The sequence below is a fragment of the Puma concolor genome, chromosome D1 (assembly GCF_028749965.1).
Source record: "Puma concolor isolate L17-30 chromosome D1, mPumCon1.1.hap2, whole genome shotgun sequence".
Classification (NCBI taxonomy): Eukaryota; Metazoa; Chordata; class Mammalia; order Carnivora; family Felidae; genus Puma; species Puma concolor.
Genome location: NC_141676.1, coordinates 106,907,841 through 106,925,263, shown reverse-complemented (window position 1 = coordinate 106,925,263; position 17,423 = coordinate 106,907,841). Strand labels below are relative to the sequence as shown.

The window sequence follows — 17,423 nt, the reverse complement described above, 5'->3', positions numbered from 1 at the left end:
CCACTTTTATTCAACACAGTACTGGAAGTCCTAGCCACAGCAACCAGACAAGAAAAATAAAAGGCATCCAAATTGGTAAGGAAGAGGTAAAACTTTCACCATTTGCAGATGACATGATACTGTACACAGAAAATCCTAACAACTCTGCCAAGAAACTAATAGAGTAATAAATAAGTTCAGCAAAGTGGCTGGATATAAAATTAATACCCAGAAATCTATAGCATTGCTATACACTAATAACAAAGTAGCAGAAAGAGAAATTAAGAAAATAACAGCATTTACAACTGCATCAAAAATAGTAAAATACCTAGGAATAAACTTAGTCAAGGAGAAAAAGACTTACATCCAAAAAACTATAAAACCGTGATCAAAGAAACTGAAGAGGATACAAACAAATGGAAATATCTACTAGGTTCATGTATTGGAAGAATTAACACTGTTAAAATGTCCATACTACCCAAAGCAATTTACAGATTCAATGCAATCCCTATCAAAATGCTAACAGCATTTTTCATAGAATTAGAACAAATAATCCTTAAATTTGTATGGAACCACAAATGACCCCAAATAGTCAAAGCAATCTTGATAAAGAAAAACAAAAGTGGAGTAATCAGAATTCCAGACTTCAAGTTACACTACAAAGTTCCAGTAATCAAAACAGTATGGTACTGGTACAAAAACAGATACACAAATCAATGGAACTGAATAGAAAACCCAGAAATAAACCCACGCTTATACAGTCAATCTTTGGCAAAGGAGTCAAGAAAATACAAGGGGGAAAAGACCGTATCTTCAACAAATGATGCTGAGAAAATTGGATACATACATGCAAAAAGAGGAAGCGGGACCACTCTCTCACGTCATACACAAAAATAAACTCACCATGGATTAAAGATCTAAATCTGAGATGTGAAACTATGAAAATCCTAGAAGAGAGCACAGGCAGTAATTTCTCTGATATCAGCTGTAGTAACATTTTTCTAGATAGGTCTCCTGAGGCAAGGGAAACAAAAACAAAAATTATCAGGACTACAGTAAAATAAAAAGCTTTTGCACAGCAAAGGAAATCATCAACAAAACAAAAGGGCAACCCATGGAATGGGAGAAGATGTTTGTAAATGATATATCTGATAAGGAGTTAATATCCCAAATATATAAAAAACTCATATAACTAAACATCAAAAAAAAAAAAAAACAATTTTAAAAAGGGGCAGAGGACCTGAATAAATATTTTCCAAAGATGACATCCAGATAGCTAAGAGACACAGGAAAATATGCTCAACATCACCCATCATCGGGGAAATGCCTTATCAAACCACAATGACATGTCCCCTCACACCAGTCAGAATGGCTAAAATAAAAAACACTAAAAACAAGTGTTGGCAAGGATGTGGAGAAAAAGAGATCATTATGCATTGTTGGTGGGAAAGTAAAGTGGTGCAGCCACTGTGGAAAACAGTATGGAGGTTCCTCAAAAAATTAAAAATAGAAATACCATATGATCCAGTAATTCCACTACTGGGTATTTACCCAAAGAAAACAAAAACACTAATTCAAAAAGATACATGCACCCCTAAGTTTACTATAGCATGGTTTACAATAGCCAGGATATGCAAGCAGCCCAGGTGTCCAGTGACAGGTGAATGGATGAAGAACATGTGTTGCATATATACACAAGGGAATATTATTCAGCCATAAAAATGAAATCTTGCCAGGGCGCCTGGGTGGCTCAGTTGGTTGAGCATCTGACTCTTGATTTCAGCTCAGGTCATGATCCCAGGGTCATGGGATTGAGTCCCACATCAGGCTCTGAGCGGAGCATAGAGCCTGCTTAAGATTCATTCTCTCTCCTACTTCCCCTCTACCCCACTCACATGCTCTAATTAAAAAAAAAAAAAAAAAAAGAGTAAACTTCAATGAAATCTTGCCATTTCTGATGACATGAATAGAGCCAGAGGGTATAATGCTAAACAAATAAGTCAGTCAGAAAAAGACAAATACCCCATGATTTCTCTTATGTGGAAGTTCAGAAACAAATGAACAAAGGAAAAGAGAGAGACACAGAAACGAAGAAATAAACTCTTAACACTATCCAGAACACACTGATGGTTACCAGAGGGGAGGTGGGGGATGGGTCAAATAGGTGCTGGGGACTAAGAGCATACTTACTGTGATGAGCAATGAGTCATATATACAATTACTGAATCACAATCATATTGTGCATATGAAAGTAATCTAACACCATGTGTTAACCATACTGGAATTAAAATTATTTTCATTTTTAAAAAGAGATGTGGATTTACACAATGGACTATGTTACACAGCCACAAAAAAAGGAGGAGACTGTTCCATTTGAGACAACATGGATGAACCCAGGGGGTACTATGCTAAGTGAAGTAAGTCAGAATGAGAAAGACAAATAACATATGATTTCACTTATATGAGCAATCTAAAAAATAAAACAAATGAATAAACAAAAAGCAGAATCTGACCTATAAATATGGAGAATAAACTGATGGATGCCAGAGGGAAGGTGGGTAAAGGGGATAGGCAAAACGAGTGAAGCTGAGTGGGAGATACAGGATTCCAGTTATGGAATAAATAAGTCACAGGAATAAAAGGCACAATATAAGGATACAGTCAATGACATTGTAATAGTGATGTATGGTGACAGATGGCAGTTTCACCTGTGGTCAAAGTAGAAATAACGTATGACCTTATCCAAGTGTGAACTTGTACACCTGAAAACTAATGTAACATTGTGTGCCAAATCAAACTAAAAAAAAAAGAAAAAGAAAATGAAATTCATCAAATAATGGATAAATATTCTTCTGAGACCTTACTATGTGCTAGGAGTTACAGAGATTCAGCAAGAGTTGTGGTTTCTAACTCTCAAGGAACTCAGAGTTAAGACCTCTGATGAGACCAGCTGCTTGGTCTAAGCCAGTTAAAAGCAGTGGCAGTCCTGAAAGACTGTATATACTTTTCAAATCTGAGAGTCTCTATAGCATGGACTTGGAGCACCGATGGTCTGTACACAGTCTCTTTCTAGAGAACGAATTTCACAACAACGGGAGGCACACTCTCCGAGCTTCAGAAATACACACACACACACACACACACACACACACACACACACACACACAGGTTTGTCCTTCTTAAAATGTCAGCAGATCTCAATGATAAACAGCTCAAGACTACAATGAGGAAAATGCTGCTGTGTTCTGAAACCAAAGCTAGCCTGGGGTAGATCTGCCAGATGAAAGTCTCAGCTAAGTATCTGGGAGAAGATAACACAAAACCAAACAAAAAGGAAAGGCCAAGAACTGATAAAGAAACAAAAAGTATTGAGAACAATGAACTACCAAGAATCACACAAGTTCAGAAACTCTGATCTCTTCTTCCTTACGATTTCTCAGTATTCTTGACATAGATGAAGGAGCTGGAGGTACGACCATAATTGATGGGTGGGGAAAAGACCAGAGCACTTCAGTTACTGACTGGGAGGAAGAACTAATTCTACCCCAAGGACTTGAACATCATCTGAAGCATGTCAAAGTGTTGGCCTGAAACCAAATTCTGCCATAGGGTGTAGTCTCCCTTTCCATCTGGGTAGTACAAAGCTGCAGATGAACAGCCTGCTGGGCTATTTTGTGCACCACAGGTCTCTTGTACAAGACATCTCCTTTAAAAAGCAAAATTTCAAAAACTATTCAATTTGGATGAAGAATGGCATCAAAAGAGCTGTGATGGTTTTAAAACACGTACATAAATCCTTTGATATTTCTCCCACCAATAGGGAAAGTCTAATTCCTCTCCCCTCAAACTTGGGTTATTCGAATGGCTTGTTGTCTATGAACAGAATGAGACAAGAGTGATACACTGTATGAATTCCAAGACTAGGTCATCAAAAACGTTATATCTCTTGAGATACTAGCTTTTGGAAGCCAGCCACCATGCTGTGAAGAAGCGTGGGCCACATGGTGAAGCCACATGTAGATGTCCTGGCCAACAGCCCAAGCTGAGATCTAGCCAGCATCAACTGCTAGACATGTGAGAAGGCCTTCCCAACGCCTCCATCCAGCCTGAACCACCATCTGATGGCCAGTGCATAAAGAACTCTGAGCAGCTGAAGAACTGTCTGGCTGAGCCCAGTCAACTCCAGAACATGAGAGAAAACAATAATCAGTAAGTGCTATTCTTTCATACTGCTAAGCTTAGAATGATTTGTTACACCACCACAACTAGAACAAGGGCTTCCAACTAATTTGCCCTTTGCATTGATTCTCTATGATCTCCCAGAAATAAACAGTTCTGCTTATGCTGGGGTTAGGGACAGAGGACACCATGGCTGCCATCAACCAGACTACCACACAGGACCAAAATGGATACAGGTGTCATGGCCTCTTCAGGCCTCAGGGCTGCTGTATTCACTACTACTTGGAGGCTAAAAGAAGACTCATAGTCTCAGTAAACAATCTCCACAACAGGTAAAGCTCAGTGGCCACTGAGAATCCTGTGCGGGGCATTGAAAGAACACATACAGCAGAGGCTATCAGGACTAGGGAAGGCCCCTCTCCTACCGGGCCCAAGGGGGTTAACTTTCAACTCCCGACTTGCATCTCTTCTTCTAGAACTATACATTGGCAGGGCTTTGAAATCCTGCCCTTTTTAAGTCTCCCCAAATTATCCTCAGCCCCTCATCAGGCAAACCTAAAATTCAGTTAGATGAGGCTAACACATCCAAAACAAGGAAGAAGGAAATCTCATAATCCAAAAACCAAAGGTTTCAAGCAAAGCAGCCAGACAAAAGGGACCTATAACAAAAGAGGAAAGTGTGGGCGGAAAGCAGCCGCGTGAAGCAGTGACAGGGCCTCCCAGCTTGTTTCTAAAGCCACACACAGGCAGGCCCTGGTGTGCAGGAGGCCAGCTCCAACATCCTGGAGAGGCACTTCCCACCAGACTCCTACACCACACTTAGGAGGAACCCACCATTGAGCCGGTAGTTTATTCCAACACTCTCCCTTCACTCCTCTCTGGGGAATCTCAGAGTAGGCATTACATCCACCCACTTGTCGAGCTATTTTATACAAGCAGCAATTATATCATGCTTCAAAGAAGGAAAAAAAATCCTCTCTTATTTTAGAAAGTATGTAATATGAGATGGCCATAGAGTAACAAATGTGTCTGGTTTAAAAAGTGATCTTGTTTACTAGTTTAGATTCCATATCCTAGGAGTCAGAGAAAGCCTGATAAAACTAGCCAGACGCAGACATGGCCAACTCAGGGAGAGGAGAGGAAGGCACAGCTTGGTACCAGCTGTAAGCAAGGCGGGGGAACAATAGAAAATGGTTAAGATCTTAGGCCTGGGTCCCATCTCAGACTAACAGGTTCTGGGATCTCTAGGCCTCTCATAAAGCAGAGAAGCAGCCTGTTGGTAAAGAATGGACATCTGGACTGCCATTCACCCAAACGGGCTAAGCACATTTAGTCCTCTTTACGGAGTCATTCTTCACTAGCCCAACAGTAAAGGCCTTACTTATCTTCCAACAATTTCCATGGAAAACAAGCCCATGTATTCACAGATACTCAGAATGTCTAAATTTATACCAGTCACCATATCGTTCTAATCATCTTTAAGCTACCTCCCCCTGGAGCTGAGTCTCCACCCAGGAGGGTATTCTGATGTGCCCGTACGGTCTTCAAACTACCCAGGCTGTTTCCCTTGCAGATGGCTGAGACCTAACCCGGGCTACAATACCAAGGAGGGTCAGCAGATTAAGTCAAATAACTTAACTATGGGAAAATCCACAGTAAACATGACTATGGGGCAAAGGAACCATACATGCTCCATTCCTCATTCTGCTTTTTGGGGCAAGCCCTGTATTCTGGTCACATTAAATAAACCATATGTCTTGATTTGCCCAGGACAGGACACCTTTAATTTTCAAGAGCATTTGGATTTGGATGATTATAGATCACTTTACCTAAAAGCCAATTTAAGCCAGTGAAAGAGGTCAATTAAATTTTTCTTGACTAAACCCTCAGGCGTTTCATCCAAAAGCCTTCTTTTTATCTTTCCACTTGCGCTCGTGATTTCTTCTCTGTGAATTATGGGAGTGGTGCTGCCCTCTTTACCACCGGTACAAATCCTCCTTTTCCTTTAAGCCTCAGCTCAGGAACCACATCCTCCGGGAAGCTTCTCAGTATACTCCTACCTCCACAGACAGGCCTTTCCTTTCTTAGAAGGTCTAGCGTTACAACCTGGTACCTTTCTATGGTCTTAATACTATTTTCAAGTTGTTTTTGCATGTATAACTACACAAGTTGTAAGTTATTTAAAGGGCAAAATCTGTGTCTAATTACTTCTTTCACATCCCTTAAAAAATCTAGCTCCGTGACAGAGACATACTGTCTCCTGATTTCCAAACCTGCCTAACCAGCTGGCTCTGAGTCTCCAGGTGCCTCCTTCTGCTGACTCCTTCTCCCATAGTGCCCTGAACTCTCCTTTAAAGCAGCTAACACAGGTTGTAATTATATATTGATCTGGATGGTTTTTTGTTCAATGGTAGCCTCCCTGTTACATTGTAAGGTGTGTGTACTGTTTGTCACTATATACCTAAGATCCATGACAGTGCCTGACAGTGTTTAAAAAATATCTGATTGGATGCATGTCAAATGAACAGACAGACAGATGGATAATGGAAGAAAGAAAAAAATGATCTCAAAGTCAACTATAAATTTAAATTTTTTTTTTCAACTTTTATTTATTTTTGGGACAGAGAGAGACAGAGCATGAACGGGGGAGGGGCAGAGAGAGAGGGAGACACAGAATGGGAAACAGGCTCCAGGCTCTGAGCCATCAGCCCAGAGCCTGACACGGGGCTCGAACCCACGGACCGCGAGATCGTGACCTGGCTGAAGTCGGACGCTTAACCGACTGCGCCACCCAGGCGCCCCAATCAAAGTCAACTATAAATTTAAAGGAAGCAGATTTCAGTTTTAGGGATTTAAACATCTAAGATAATCTTACATTTCTAAAAGATCACCTGGCAGTAGGTCACAGACTTATTAAAACCTCCTTTCCTCAGAAAGAGCTAGAGAACAGTTAGGCCTACAGCCCCATCCAGTCTAGGATCTAAGACATGAGTGGCCATTTGGTGCAGATGGTACTGTATTTCTCCTTGTTACAGAAATTGCTCCCATACACAAACCACGGTCTCAAGCAGCAAAAGAGGAAATGTAACATCCCCAGTGAACAGGCAGGAAGGCATCCAGGATCAAGCTCCTACAAGCATTTCAGACACCACCTCAGCGCGTTATCTCTGGGGCCCACAGCCTCTGACAGTCCAACTTAATTGTCCCAAGTCAGCAACATGAGATGTCATGGTGTTGACAGTTATAAATTGCTATGGCAAAACTAGGCTGTGGGATCCCACTGTTTTTGCGGTTAGATCAATGTATACTGGGAAGTGCTGTCTGAGAGAGAATAATCAGCATAATTTTGGAACACTATACTGCCTGCTAATTAATGGAAAGGCCTGACATGTACATAATGCTTTAGAATTTACAATTACTTTCATATTTGCGCTCTCAATTGATCCTTACTACACCCCCATAAAGCAGCGGGCAACCAGGATTAAATGCACCTGTCCTCTGACCCCTTGCTCTTTTCACCACACTCTGCACACCTTCAAGTGAACTGTACCTTTTCACTTCTTAAACCAACAGATTTTCTTCTTTTTCAGCATATCATCATGAAGAGAATGCCAATTTATGGGAAATGAGTACAATTTATGGGAAGTGAAAAACCCCAGAAGGCATTCCCCAGTCAGCTCCCTCCCTCCCCCTGCACTAGCGGTGTGATGGGTGAGCTGGGCAGGCGTGCGGAGGGGAAATGAAGCAGCAGCAGGGACCCACCCACCACCCACCAACAGGAGAAACAAGATGCCCTATAAGCTTAAGGTCTGTCTCTCCAGCAAGTTGTGCTCAAACTTGCAAAACCTTCTGCTCAGGGACCAGCCCAGCCACAGCAAGCAATCCCCAACAATGACTAGTAGTGCGCTTCTAATACAGCAAAGGAAAATGTTAAAAGCTTGATAGAGGCCACTGGGGAAAGCTGTGCGATACTGGGAAAAATTCTGACCTCATCTTCCAGACACTATATATCTCCTGAGTCTATCAGTCCTCTGCAGTCGAGTTCACACCGTCGCTGCCTCTCATCTAGCCAACCAGAATAGTCTCCTATCCTGTTTCTGTGCCACCAACTTTCCCTCCTTCCAGTCCGCCACCCACACTATCACCAATGCAATCCTCACGTCACCTCCTCTTGGGATCTTCCTCAGCCTCTCCCACCCGAGCCTTTTTGGAATTGCCCATCCCTTCTACGCCTCCATGGCACTTCTCTGGTGTAGTGTTTCTCCCCAGATGTACCAAAGTCCCCAAGGCAGCCATCTTCTCTGCACACAGTCTCAAATCTAGGATGCACAAGGTGTGTGATAAATGTTTATCAAATTGAACCAATTATGCTTTATTTCTGCCCTTAACATTGAGCTTGTGAGGGAAGCAGAACGCTCAGCGGGGAACAGCAAGCAGCGTCTCTGGGAAAGGATGAGGAGGGTGGTGAAGACAGAGGAGCCACAGCACTTTTGTGGCCGTTCAAGTATCTCCAGTCACTGCTCATCACAAGACAGGTGGGGAAGTGACCAACACCTTTTGCTCTTCCCTCAGAAGATTTCAAAGTCTCTAGTGAGAACTGTATGAGCATGGTTTCTTTGCCTTGTCCCGAAGGCTCTCAGTCTATGTGCACCAGCTGCAGGGTGCGTGTGCTATCGAAAGGGGAAATAGGAAGATGGGCACATCTTCTCATGTCAACCCTCAAAACCAAAAGGGAAAAAGAACTTACCTTAAAATACGCCCTTGTCCCATTTGCTACAAACAGAGTTCGTTCTGTGGTCAGCGTACTGCTGTCACTATTTGTGAACCACTCAGTGTCCTCTGCTAATGGGAAGGCTGCTGGGAATGCGCTGTCCCCTCCAAGCTGGAGATCTTCCCAGGGCCAGATCTCAGGCTGTCACAGTTTTCTCAACTCAAAATAGAAGGCACCACAGCAACCTACCCCAAGTACTGTATCGAATAACAATAACGAAGAACACGTGTGATGCAGAGCGTTCACACCATCACTGCTGCTTCTCCTGCTAGCTCTCTCCCATTACTACTCCAATTCTGACCACATGTGAGTATCAACCCAAGACCCCACCACCTCTCATGGCCCTCCACTCCCTCAGCACCCCCCACCCCTCCTCGCCTAACTTAAGGCCATGACCACTCCCCTACACAAACTCAACTCCCCTGCCCCTTCATGCTTTGCTGAACTTTCTTGGCTAAACTCCAACCCTGCACACAAAAATGTGTGCATAATCATTCACAACAGCATTATTCATGATAGCCAAAAAGTAGAAGCAACCCAAATATCCATCAACTGGGGAAGAGGTAAACAAAATAGTTATATCCATAAATGGAGTAGTATTCGGGCACAAAAAGGGACACCAACTGATACTTGCTATAACATGAATCAATCTCCAAAACATGCAAAGTCAAAGAAGGCAGATACAGAACCCCACATATTATATAATCCCATTCATATACCCACAACTTGCTAAATTTAATAATTATTGAGTTGTACACTTAAAGTAGGTGGATTTGACGGTATGTAAATTATCACCAGAGCACCAACAAGCAACCACAGTGGCTGCAGCTTAAACTCAGGTGGGTTCTTTACCCCGTCTTCCAATCATACTGTATTTCTCAAGCTCCTTTTGTTTCCTACTCTCAATTATTTCCCTCTCCTCAAATCCTGAACACCTCATCCCCACAAACTCCCTTCTCATCTGATAATCCTACTTCCTACCGCACAGAGAAACCAGAGGCCATCAGAGGAAAGCTGCCAGACACCCATTATCACACCCACCTGCTGCCTATTACTATCCTCTATCTAGCAGCTATGTGTGGCCATTTAAATTAAGATTAAACAAAATTAACAATTCAGTTCCTCATCCACAGTAGTCCCATTTCAAATGCTTAATAGCTGTATATGGCTCATGGCTCTCATGTTGGCCAGTGTGGATACAGAACATCTCCATCACTGACAGAGACGATATACCTGCTGCCTGTCTGTTTGAAACATCTTCTCTCACCCGCATCAAGGGCACCTGCTCCACCAATTCCTTCCTTTCTCCTACATGACCAGTTTCCAGGTAAGAGATCATTTCCATCGGTATACAAACATAACTGTGATTTCCCTCATTTCAAAAAAAAATAAAAGATGAACAGTTTGGGGTGATGCAAAGGTTTCAAAATAGATAATGGCATTGTCAACAGAAAAGAGAAATAATGACCATGTGACACGATAACGGTGTTAGTTGATGCTACTGCTGTGATCACAGGCCAACACAGAAATGCATCGAACCACCCTTCAACTTACAAAATGTGTAGGTCAATTTTGCAAAAATAATTAATACCACTGAATCGTACACTTAAAATGGCAAACTGTAGGGTTTTTGTGTATAATTATGTTACACATATGCCACAATATAAAAAAATCCAAAGGACACAATCCATCATCACTCCCCCTGCAGTGCCCACCACCATTCATAGCCCTATTTCTCTGCTTCCCGTTAGAGCAGAACTCTCCAGAAAACCTCTGTGTTTGCCACCTCCAGGTCTTGTCCTGCTGCTTTTGTTCTGACCCCTAACTTCCAAGTCACCATGCTCTGACCACTCCATCAAAACTGCTTTCATCAGCTGCCGAACCCAACCGATAGTTGTTATTATTCATCTTCATTCATCGGCAGGTTCTGATCACTCTGTCCTCCTAAAAACATCTTCTTCTCTGTTTGAGTCCCAGTCCTGCCTCTCAGGACCTGGTTCTCTACCTTTCACTTTCTGCCTGGGCTCTGCCCGCCCCCACCCCCCCCCCCCCCCAGGGCTCCCTGGACCTCAGCCCACAAACAACCTGACTCCTCCAGCTCAATGCCATGACTCCCTCACCTCAACATTCTGACTCCCCTCTTGTCATTAATTCTCAGGCCCTTCTGATGAGCCAGACAGGCCCTGTTCTATTTGGTCTCTCTCTTTAAGATCAAGTAAGGCCTGTCCTTTCCTCGACTGAGCCTGGATTGCAAAAACAACAGATATGAACTTCTAGCTCCTTAAAGGACAGAGTCAATCTTCCTAGCAGTGTTATAATACTCAATGACAGTTGAGGTTGATGGCCAAGAGTAATCCATTGCAAACACTTATTTGCATGGTCTTCAGTGGATGTGTTTTATTTAGATTCTTTTATTTGGATGACACCTGAATAAACTTTGTGTGTGGTGCCTAGAAAAAGAGAGCACTGTTTTAGATTTCTCAGGAAACTGGACAAGAATAGATGTGTTTGGGCCCAAATAAAAATAAAATGAAATGATGCCTATTACAGTCAGCCCAAGACTGGAAGTTATTCAATCAAGATTCTAATTTGTACCCTTACTAGTCCTAGTGCATCTCTTAGGATTAAAGCCACATACCTAGAAGCATCAAGGAATGGTCTGTAGGCCAAGCTGATCCATTCTTCTCTATTCGATGAGTATTTTGGCTCCCGGGGTGTTTCTCTCATCGTGTCCAAATCCACTAAATAATGGCATTTACTGATGTCAATCTGCAATGAAGAAAGGCCAAGTCTTCATCAGTAATTGCAAAGGTCCTTTCAGGGTAATGGACATCAATTACAATCCTAAAAATTCCCACAGGGTCTTAGAAGCACAAACATCCAAGTCCTAGGACAAGGTTACCTGTGCTGTCTCCACTCAGATAGGAGTGTTGGGTGCTGGGCTGTTACTTAGGCTTCTAGGGGCAGGAGAGAAATATGCACCCAGCCAAATATGTACATAAACTTTGGGAGTTCTGACTCTACTTTGGGTGTTAAGTTCCTCTGGTCTCATAGACACTTCTGAAGGCTAGCTTGAGTCCACCACATACTCAAAAAACTCTATTCTTCTGCTATCATTCCCTTCCAATCTATCACCTCTTATCTCAGAGATGGAAAGGCCACCACCTCACCACATATGCTAATATGTGAAACCCTGTCACTGCTGACAGAGACCTGTGAAGTTACCCTACACCTTTTAAGTGGTACAGAAATATCCTATATCATCATCTCCAACATTTCAACACAACTGACAGACATAAGAACTGTCCAGGCAGCAAAAGATCAGTAAAACAATTATCAGAACTGCAAGAGTGGAGAAGATTATGAAAAATACATACTAGTATTAGCCAAACTGCAGTCATCCAGTTGATTACAACTGGATGGATGCTCATAAAAGAATATTAATATATTTCATTTAAAACCATATCAAGGGCAACACCTGGGAGGCTCAGTCAGTTAAGCATCCAACTTCAGAAACTCAGGTCATGATCTCATGGTTCACGAGTTCAAGCCCCACATTGGGCTCTGTGCTGACAGCTAGTAGCCTGGAGCCTGCTTCAGATTCTGTGTGTCTCTCTCGTGTAGCCCCTCCCCTGCTCATACACTGTCTCTCTCTCTCTCAAAAATTAACACTAAAAAATGTTAAATTTTAAATTTTAAAAAGATGTTAAAAAACTGTCTAATGAGTACCAGCTTTCAGCCTGAGATGAATGAAAAAGTCTAGAGAGAGAGTGGAGATGGTCATACAACAATGTGCATGTGCTTAATGCCACTGAATTATATCCCAAAAGTGGTTAAAGTGGTAAATTTTATCACAATAGAAATCTGTTGGAATGATTCATTTTAATCTCAAAAAATTTTTTGACAATACAGTATTAAGCCTTATTCCTAAACACTCACTGCTATAAAGATATAAAGTCTAAATAATTTATTAATTTGATTAAAATTACTGATATAGTAAATGCAATCTCAAAAATCCCAACAGACTTATTTTGTGACACTTGACAAGTGGATTCCAAAATGTATAGGGAAATGTACAAGGCAGCCAAGACGCAGTCAGGAAAGAAAAGCAAGGTGGCAGCTTAACTTGCTATACACTTAGAGTAATTAAGACAAGAGGTGTTTAGTGCAGGAATAGATCAACAGACTGATGCAGAAAATAGAGCCTCAAATGGATACAGGCAACATGGACCCTGATTTATGATAGAATGACACCTCAGACCAGTGGGGGAGAGGACAGGCTTTTCATTGACTGGTGCTGACACAAATGGACAAACACTGGGGGGAAAAATGCAAATGAACCGTAACCTCACTCCACTCACAAAAATCAATCTCGGATTACAGAACTAAGTAAGGCAAACTCTAAAGCTCTTGGAAGATAGTATCACAGAATATCTTCAAGAACTTACGGTAAAAGTCTCTTTAGACAAAACCCAAAAAGCATTAATGACCAAAAAAAGGATAAATTTGACTACATTAGAACATCTATTCAAACACACCCTTATGAGAGTGAAGAGATGAGCCAGAAAATGGCAGAAGAAATATGCAACATAAGAAGCCATCAAGGATTCATATCTAGAACATATAAAGAAGACCTGCTAATCAACAAGACAAAGATCACCCAAAAGAAAAATGGGCAAATGACTTTAATAGGTACTTCACAGGAAGAAATCTAAATGGCCAAAAACCAATGAACAAGGGCTCAACTTCATACCAGGAACCAAGGAAATGTAAACCAAAACCACAATGAACAATTACAATACTAAGTGTTGGCCAGAATATGGAGAAATTCTTCATTCTTTGCTGGCAGGAGATCAAGTTGGCACAAGATTTTTAGGAAACTATTTGGTATAATCTACAAAAATTGAACATATACATTTGCTATGATCCAACATTTGTACGCCCAAGTAGTAGACTGAACCGTATGAAATCATTAACATTTCACTATTTAATTCACAAAATTGGTAATTTCACGAGGGTTCAAGCTAATACATTTCCAACAAAAATGCATACATGAAAAGACAATTCAAGAATGCTCAACGTGGCTGTATTTGCAGTTGGCCCAAACTGCAAACAGGCAAACATCCATCAACAGCAAAGTGATAAACTATAGTATAGTCCTACAATGAAGTACTACAAAGTAATAAAAGAGAACTACAGCTATATGCAACAGCAAGTGTGATTATTAGAAACAAAACATCGAGGGAAAAGATCAAGACTCACAAAAAAGGCAGTAGGATTCCAGTATATGAAATTGAACAGTCAAAACTTAATCATTTAGGAGTGCGCATACAAAAGTGGTAAATCTAAAGATAAAAACAAGGAAGTTATTACCTTAAAAGTCAGAGAGTCTCTCTGAAGGGGGGTGGGGGTGGGTAGTGATCCAAAGTAATTGCTGGGGGAGGGGAGCTGTGGGTAGGGGCAATGTTCTAGTATTTGACTCTGGTGGAGCTTACATGGGTACCTGGCTCTATTATTATATTACTGATTACTGTACACTTGTGTTTTGTGCACATTTAGGTTCACGGATCATACACAATTGAAGGTTTAAAAAAGTGCTTATAAGAACAACGTGTTCTTCTCTAGAGCCTGCAGTAAACTCTGTCCTTCCCCCACTTCTCACTCACAGTACTGTTCCGTCTCTCCTAGCATTATTTATACGTAAAAGAGACTGGAGTCTCACATCTGTCCCTACATATGCGCTATTCTTCAAGGGGAGAGAAAGCACACTGGGAATTGACGTCAGACCCAATTCCATTCCACACAACTCTAAAAATGATTCTTTGCATAAACACTTCAGGAAGCAGACTTTTTGGTCTCAACACCCACTCTGTAGCTCCCAAGGATTTTAAAAACATGAAACAAGTTTTTAAAAGCTTTGCAAGCGCCATGCCTCTGTAATCAAATAGGAGCAGCAAGGGGAAAAGCTCCTAGGGTCTCATGCCAAGACCTCTTTTCGTTAGGGGGTTCTCAGCAGGACATACTCGACCTCAGCCTAGCCTTTTCTGGCCAGGCATACTACAGAGGTCTGATTATCTAGATTTGGTTCTGGGTACATGGTCTCCCAGACACCAGGGTAGTAATTAACACCCAACTACACCAGTTAGCTTTACACTCCACTCATCACACAACTCACATGCAAATTACATCTCAAATAAAGTTTTGGGGAAGATACCACTGCAAAATCTTACCAATTGAGGTAACAGTCCATTATAAAATATGTAGCCTCTTCATCCTTCATGAGAAGCAGCTGCTGAATTTTGTTGTTTTTTTTTTCTTGGAAGAAGTTAATGAACAACTAATACATATAAGGACAAAGGCTTCCAGCAGAAAATAGATATGATCAAGGGCAAGTTCTTTATTAGAGAAGCAATAAGTAATGTAGAAAAGGAGCCCCAACAGACTTCAAACTGTATTACAAAGCTGTAATCATCAAGACAGTATGGTAGTGGCACAAAAACCAACACTCAGATCAACGGAACAGAATAGAGAATCCAATAACAGACCCACAAACATATGGCCAACTAATCTTTGACAAAACCTGGGAAGAATATCCAATGGAATAAAGACAGTCTCTTCACTAAATGGTGCTGGCAAAAATGGACAGCAACATGTAGAAAAAGGAACCTGGACCACTTTCTTACCCCATACACAAAAGTAAACTCACAAAGGATGAAAGGCCTAAAGGTAAGACAGGAAGCCATCAAAATTCTAGAGAAGAAAGCAGGCAAACACCTCTTTGACCTGGGCCACAGCAACTTCTTACTCAACATGTCTCCAGAGGCAAGGGAAAGAAACTAAAGCAAAAATGAACTATTGGGTTCTCATCAAAATTAAAAGCTTCTGCACAGCAAAGGAAACAATCAGCAAAACTAAAAGGCAACCGACTGAATGGGAGAAGATATTTGCCAATGACATATCAGATAAAGGATTGGTATCCAAAATCTATAAAGAACTTATCAAACTCAACACCCAAAAGACAAAAAATAATAATAACCCAGTGAAGAAATGGGCAGAAGACATGAACAGACACTTCTCCAAAGAAGATATCTAGATGGCCTACACATGAAAAAATGCTCCACATCGCTCATCATCAGGGTAATACAAATCAAAACCACAATGAGATACCACCTCACACCTGTCAGAATGGCTAACATTAACAACTCAGGCAACAACAGATGTTGGCGAGGATGTGGAGAAAGAGGATCTCTTTGGCACTGTTGGTGGGAATGCAAACTGGTGCAGCCACTCTGGAAAACAGTATGGAGGTTCCTCAAAAAATTAAAAATACAACTACCCTATGACCCAGCAATTGCACTACTAGATATTTATCCAAGGGATACAGGTATGTGGTTTCGAAGGGGCACATGCGCCCCAATGTGTACAGCAGCACTATCGACAATAGCCAAAGTATGGAAAGAACCCAATGTCCATCGGTGGATTAATGGATAAAGAAGATGTGGTATATATATATATACACAATGGAGTATTACTTGGCAATCAAAAACAATGAAATCTTGCCATTTGCAACTACATGGATGAAACTAGAGGGTATTATGCTAAGCGAAATTAGTCAGAGAAAGATAAATATCATATGACTTCACTCATACGAGGACTTTAAGAGACAAAACAGATGAATATAAGAGAAGGGAAGCAAATATAGTAAGAAAACAGAGAGGGGGACAAAACCTAAGAGACTCTTAACTATGGAGAACAAACACAGGGTTACTGGAGAGGTTGTGAGATGGGGGATGGGCTAAGCGGGTAGGGGGTATTAAGGAATCTACTCCTGAAATCATTGTTGCACTGTATACTAACTAACTTGGATATAAGTTTAAAAAATAAGTAAAAATAAAAATTAATTAATTAATAATGAAGAAAGAAAGAAAGAAAGAAAGAAAGAAAGAAAGAAAGAAAGAAAAAGACAGAAAGAAAGAAAGAAAAGGAACCCTAACAATCAACAAAATAAAAAGGTAACCGATGGAATGGAAAAAAAATATTTGCAAAGCATGTATCTGATAAGGAATTAACCTCCAAAACATGTAAAAACTCCTACAACAGCAAAATAACAAATAATTTGATTTTTAAATTAGCAAAAGACCTGAATGGACACTTTTCCAAAGAAGATGTATCAATGTCCAACAGGTATATGAAAAGGTGCTCAATGTTGCCAATCATTAGGAAAATGCAAATTGTAACCATGATGAGATACCACCTCACCTCACATATATTAGAATGGCTATTATCAAAATGATAAGAGATAAAAACTAGTGACCAGGATGTGGAGAAAAAAGAACTCTTGGGTACTGTTGGTGGGAATGTAAATTGGTACAGCCATTATGGAAAACAGTAAGGAGGTTCCTTAAAAACCTAAAAAAAACAATCACAATATGATCCAGCAATCCCACTTTTGGGTATGTACCTGAAGGAAGTGAAGTCACTCTTTGGAAGAGAT

At 41.1% G+C, this 17,423-nt stretch overlaps 1 protein-coding gene across 3 annotated transcripts in view; it reads right to left on the bottom strand.

Annotated features, from left to right (window-relative positions):
* The window catches only part of ALG9 (ALG9 alpha-1,2-mannosyltransferase), a 98,480-nt gene that overhangs the window by 20,267 nt on the left and 60,790 nt on the right, over positions 1 to 17,423 (bottom strand). For 2 of the 3 annotated variants that reach the window (XM_025927990.2, XM_086679148.1), the window contains exon 14: positions 11,568 to 11,698. The exons of the other annotated variant lie outside the window; for it this stretch is intronic. In XM_025927990.2, the coding sequence (XP_025783775.1) occupies positions 11,568 to 11,698 (131 nt within the window). The remainder of the gene's footprint in view (positions 1 to 11,567; positions 11,699 to 17,423) is intronic. 3 annotated transcript variants of the gene reach the window in all.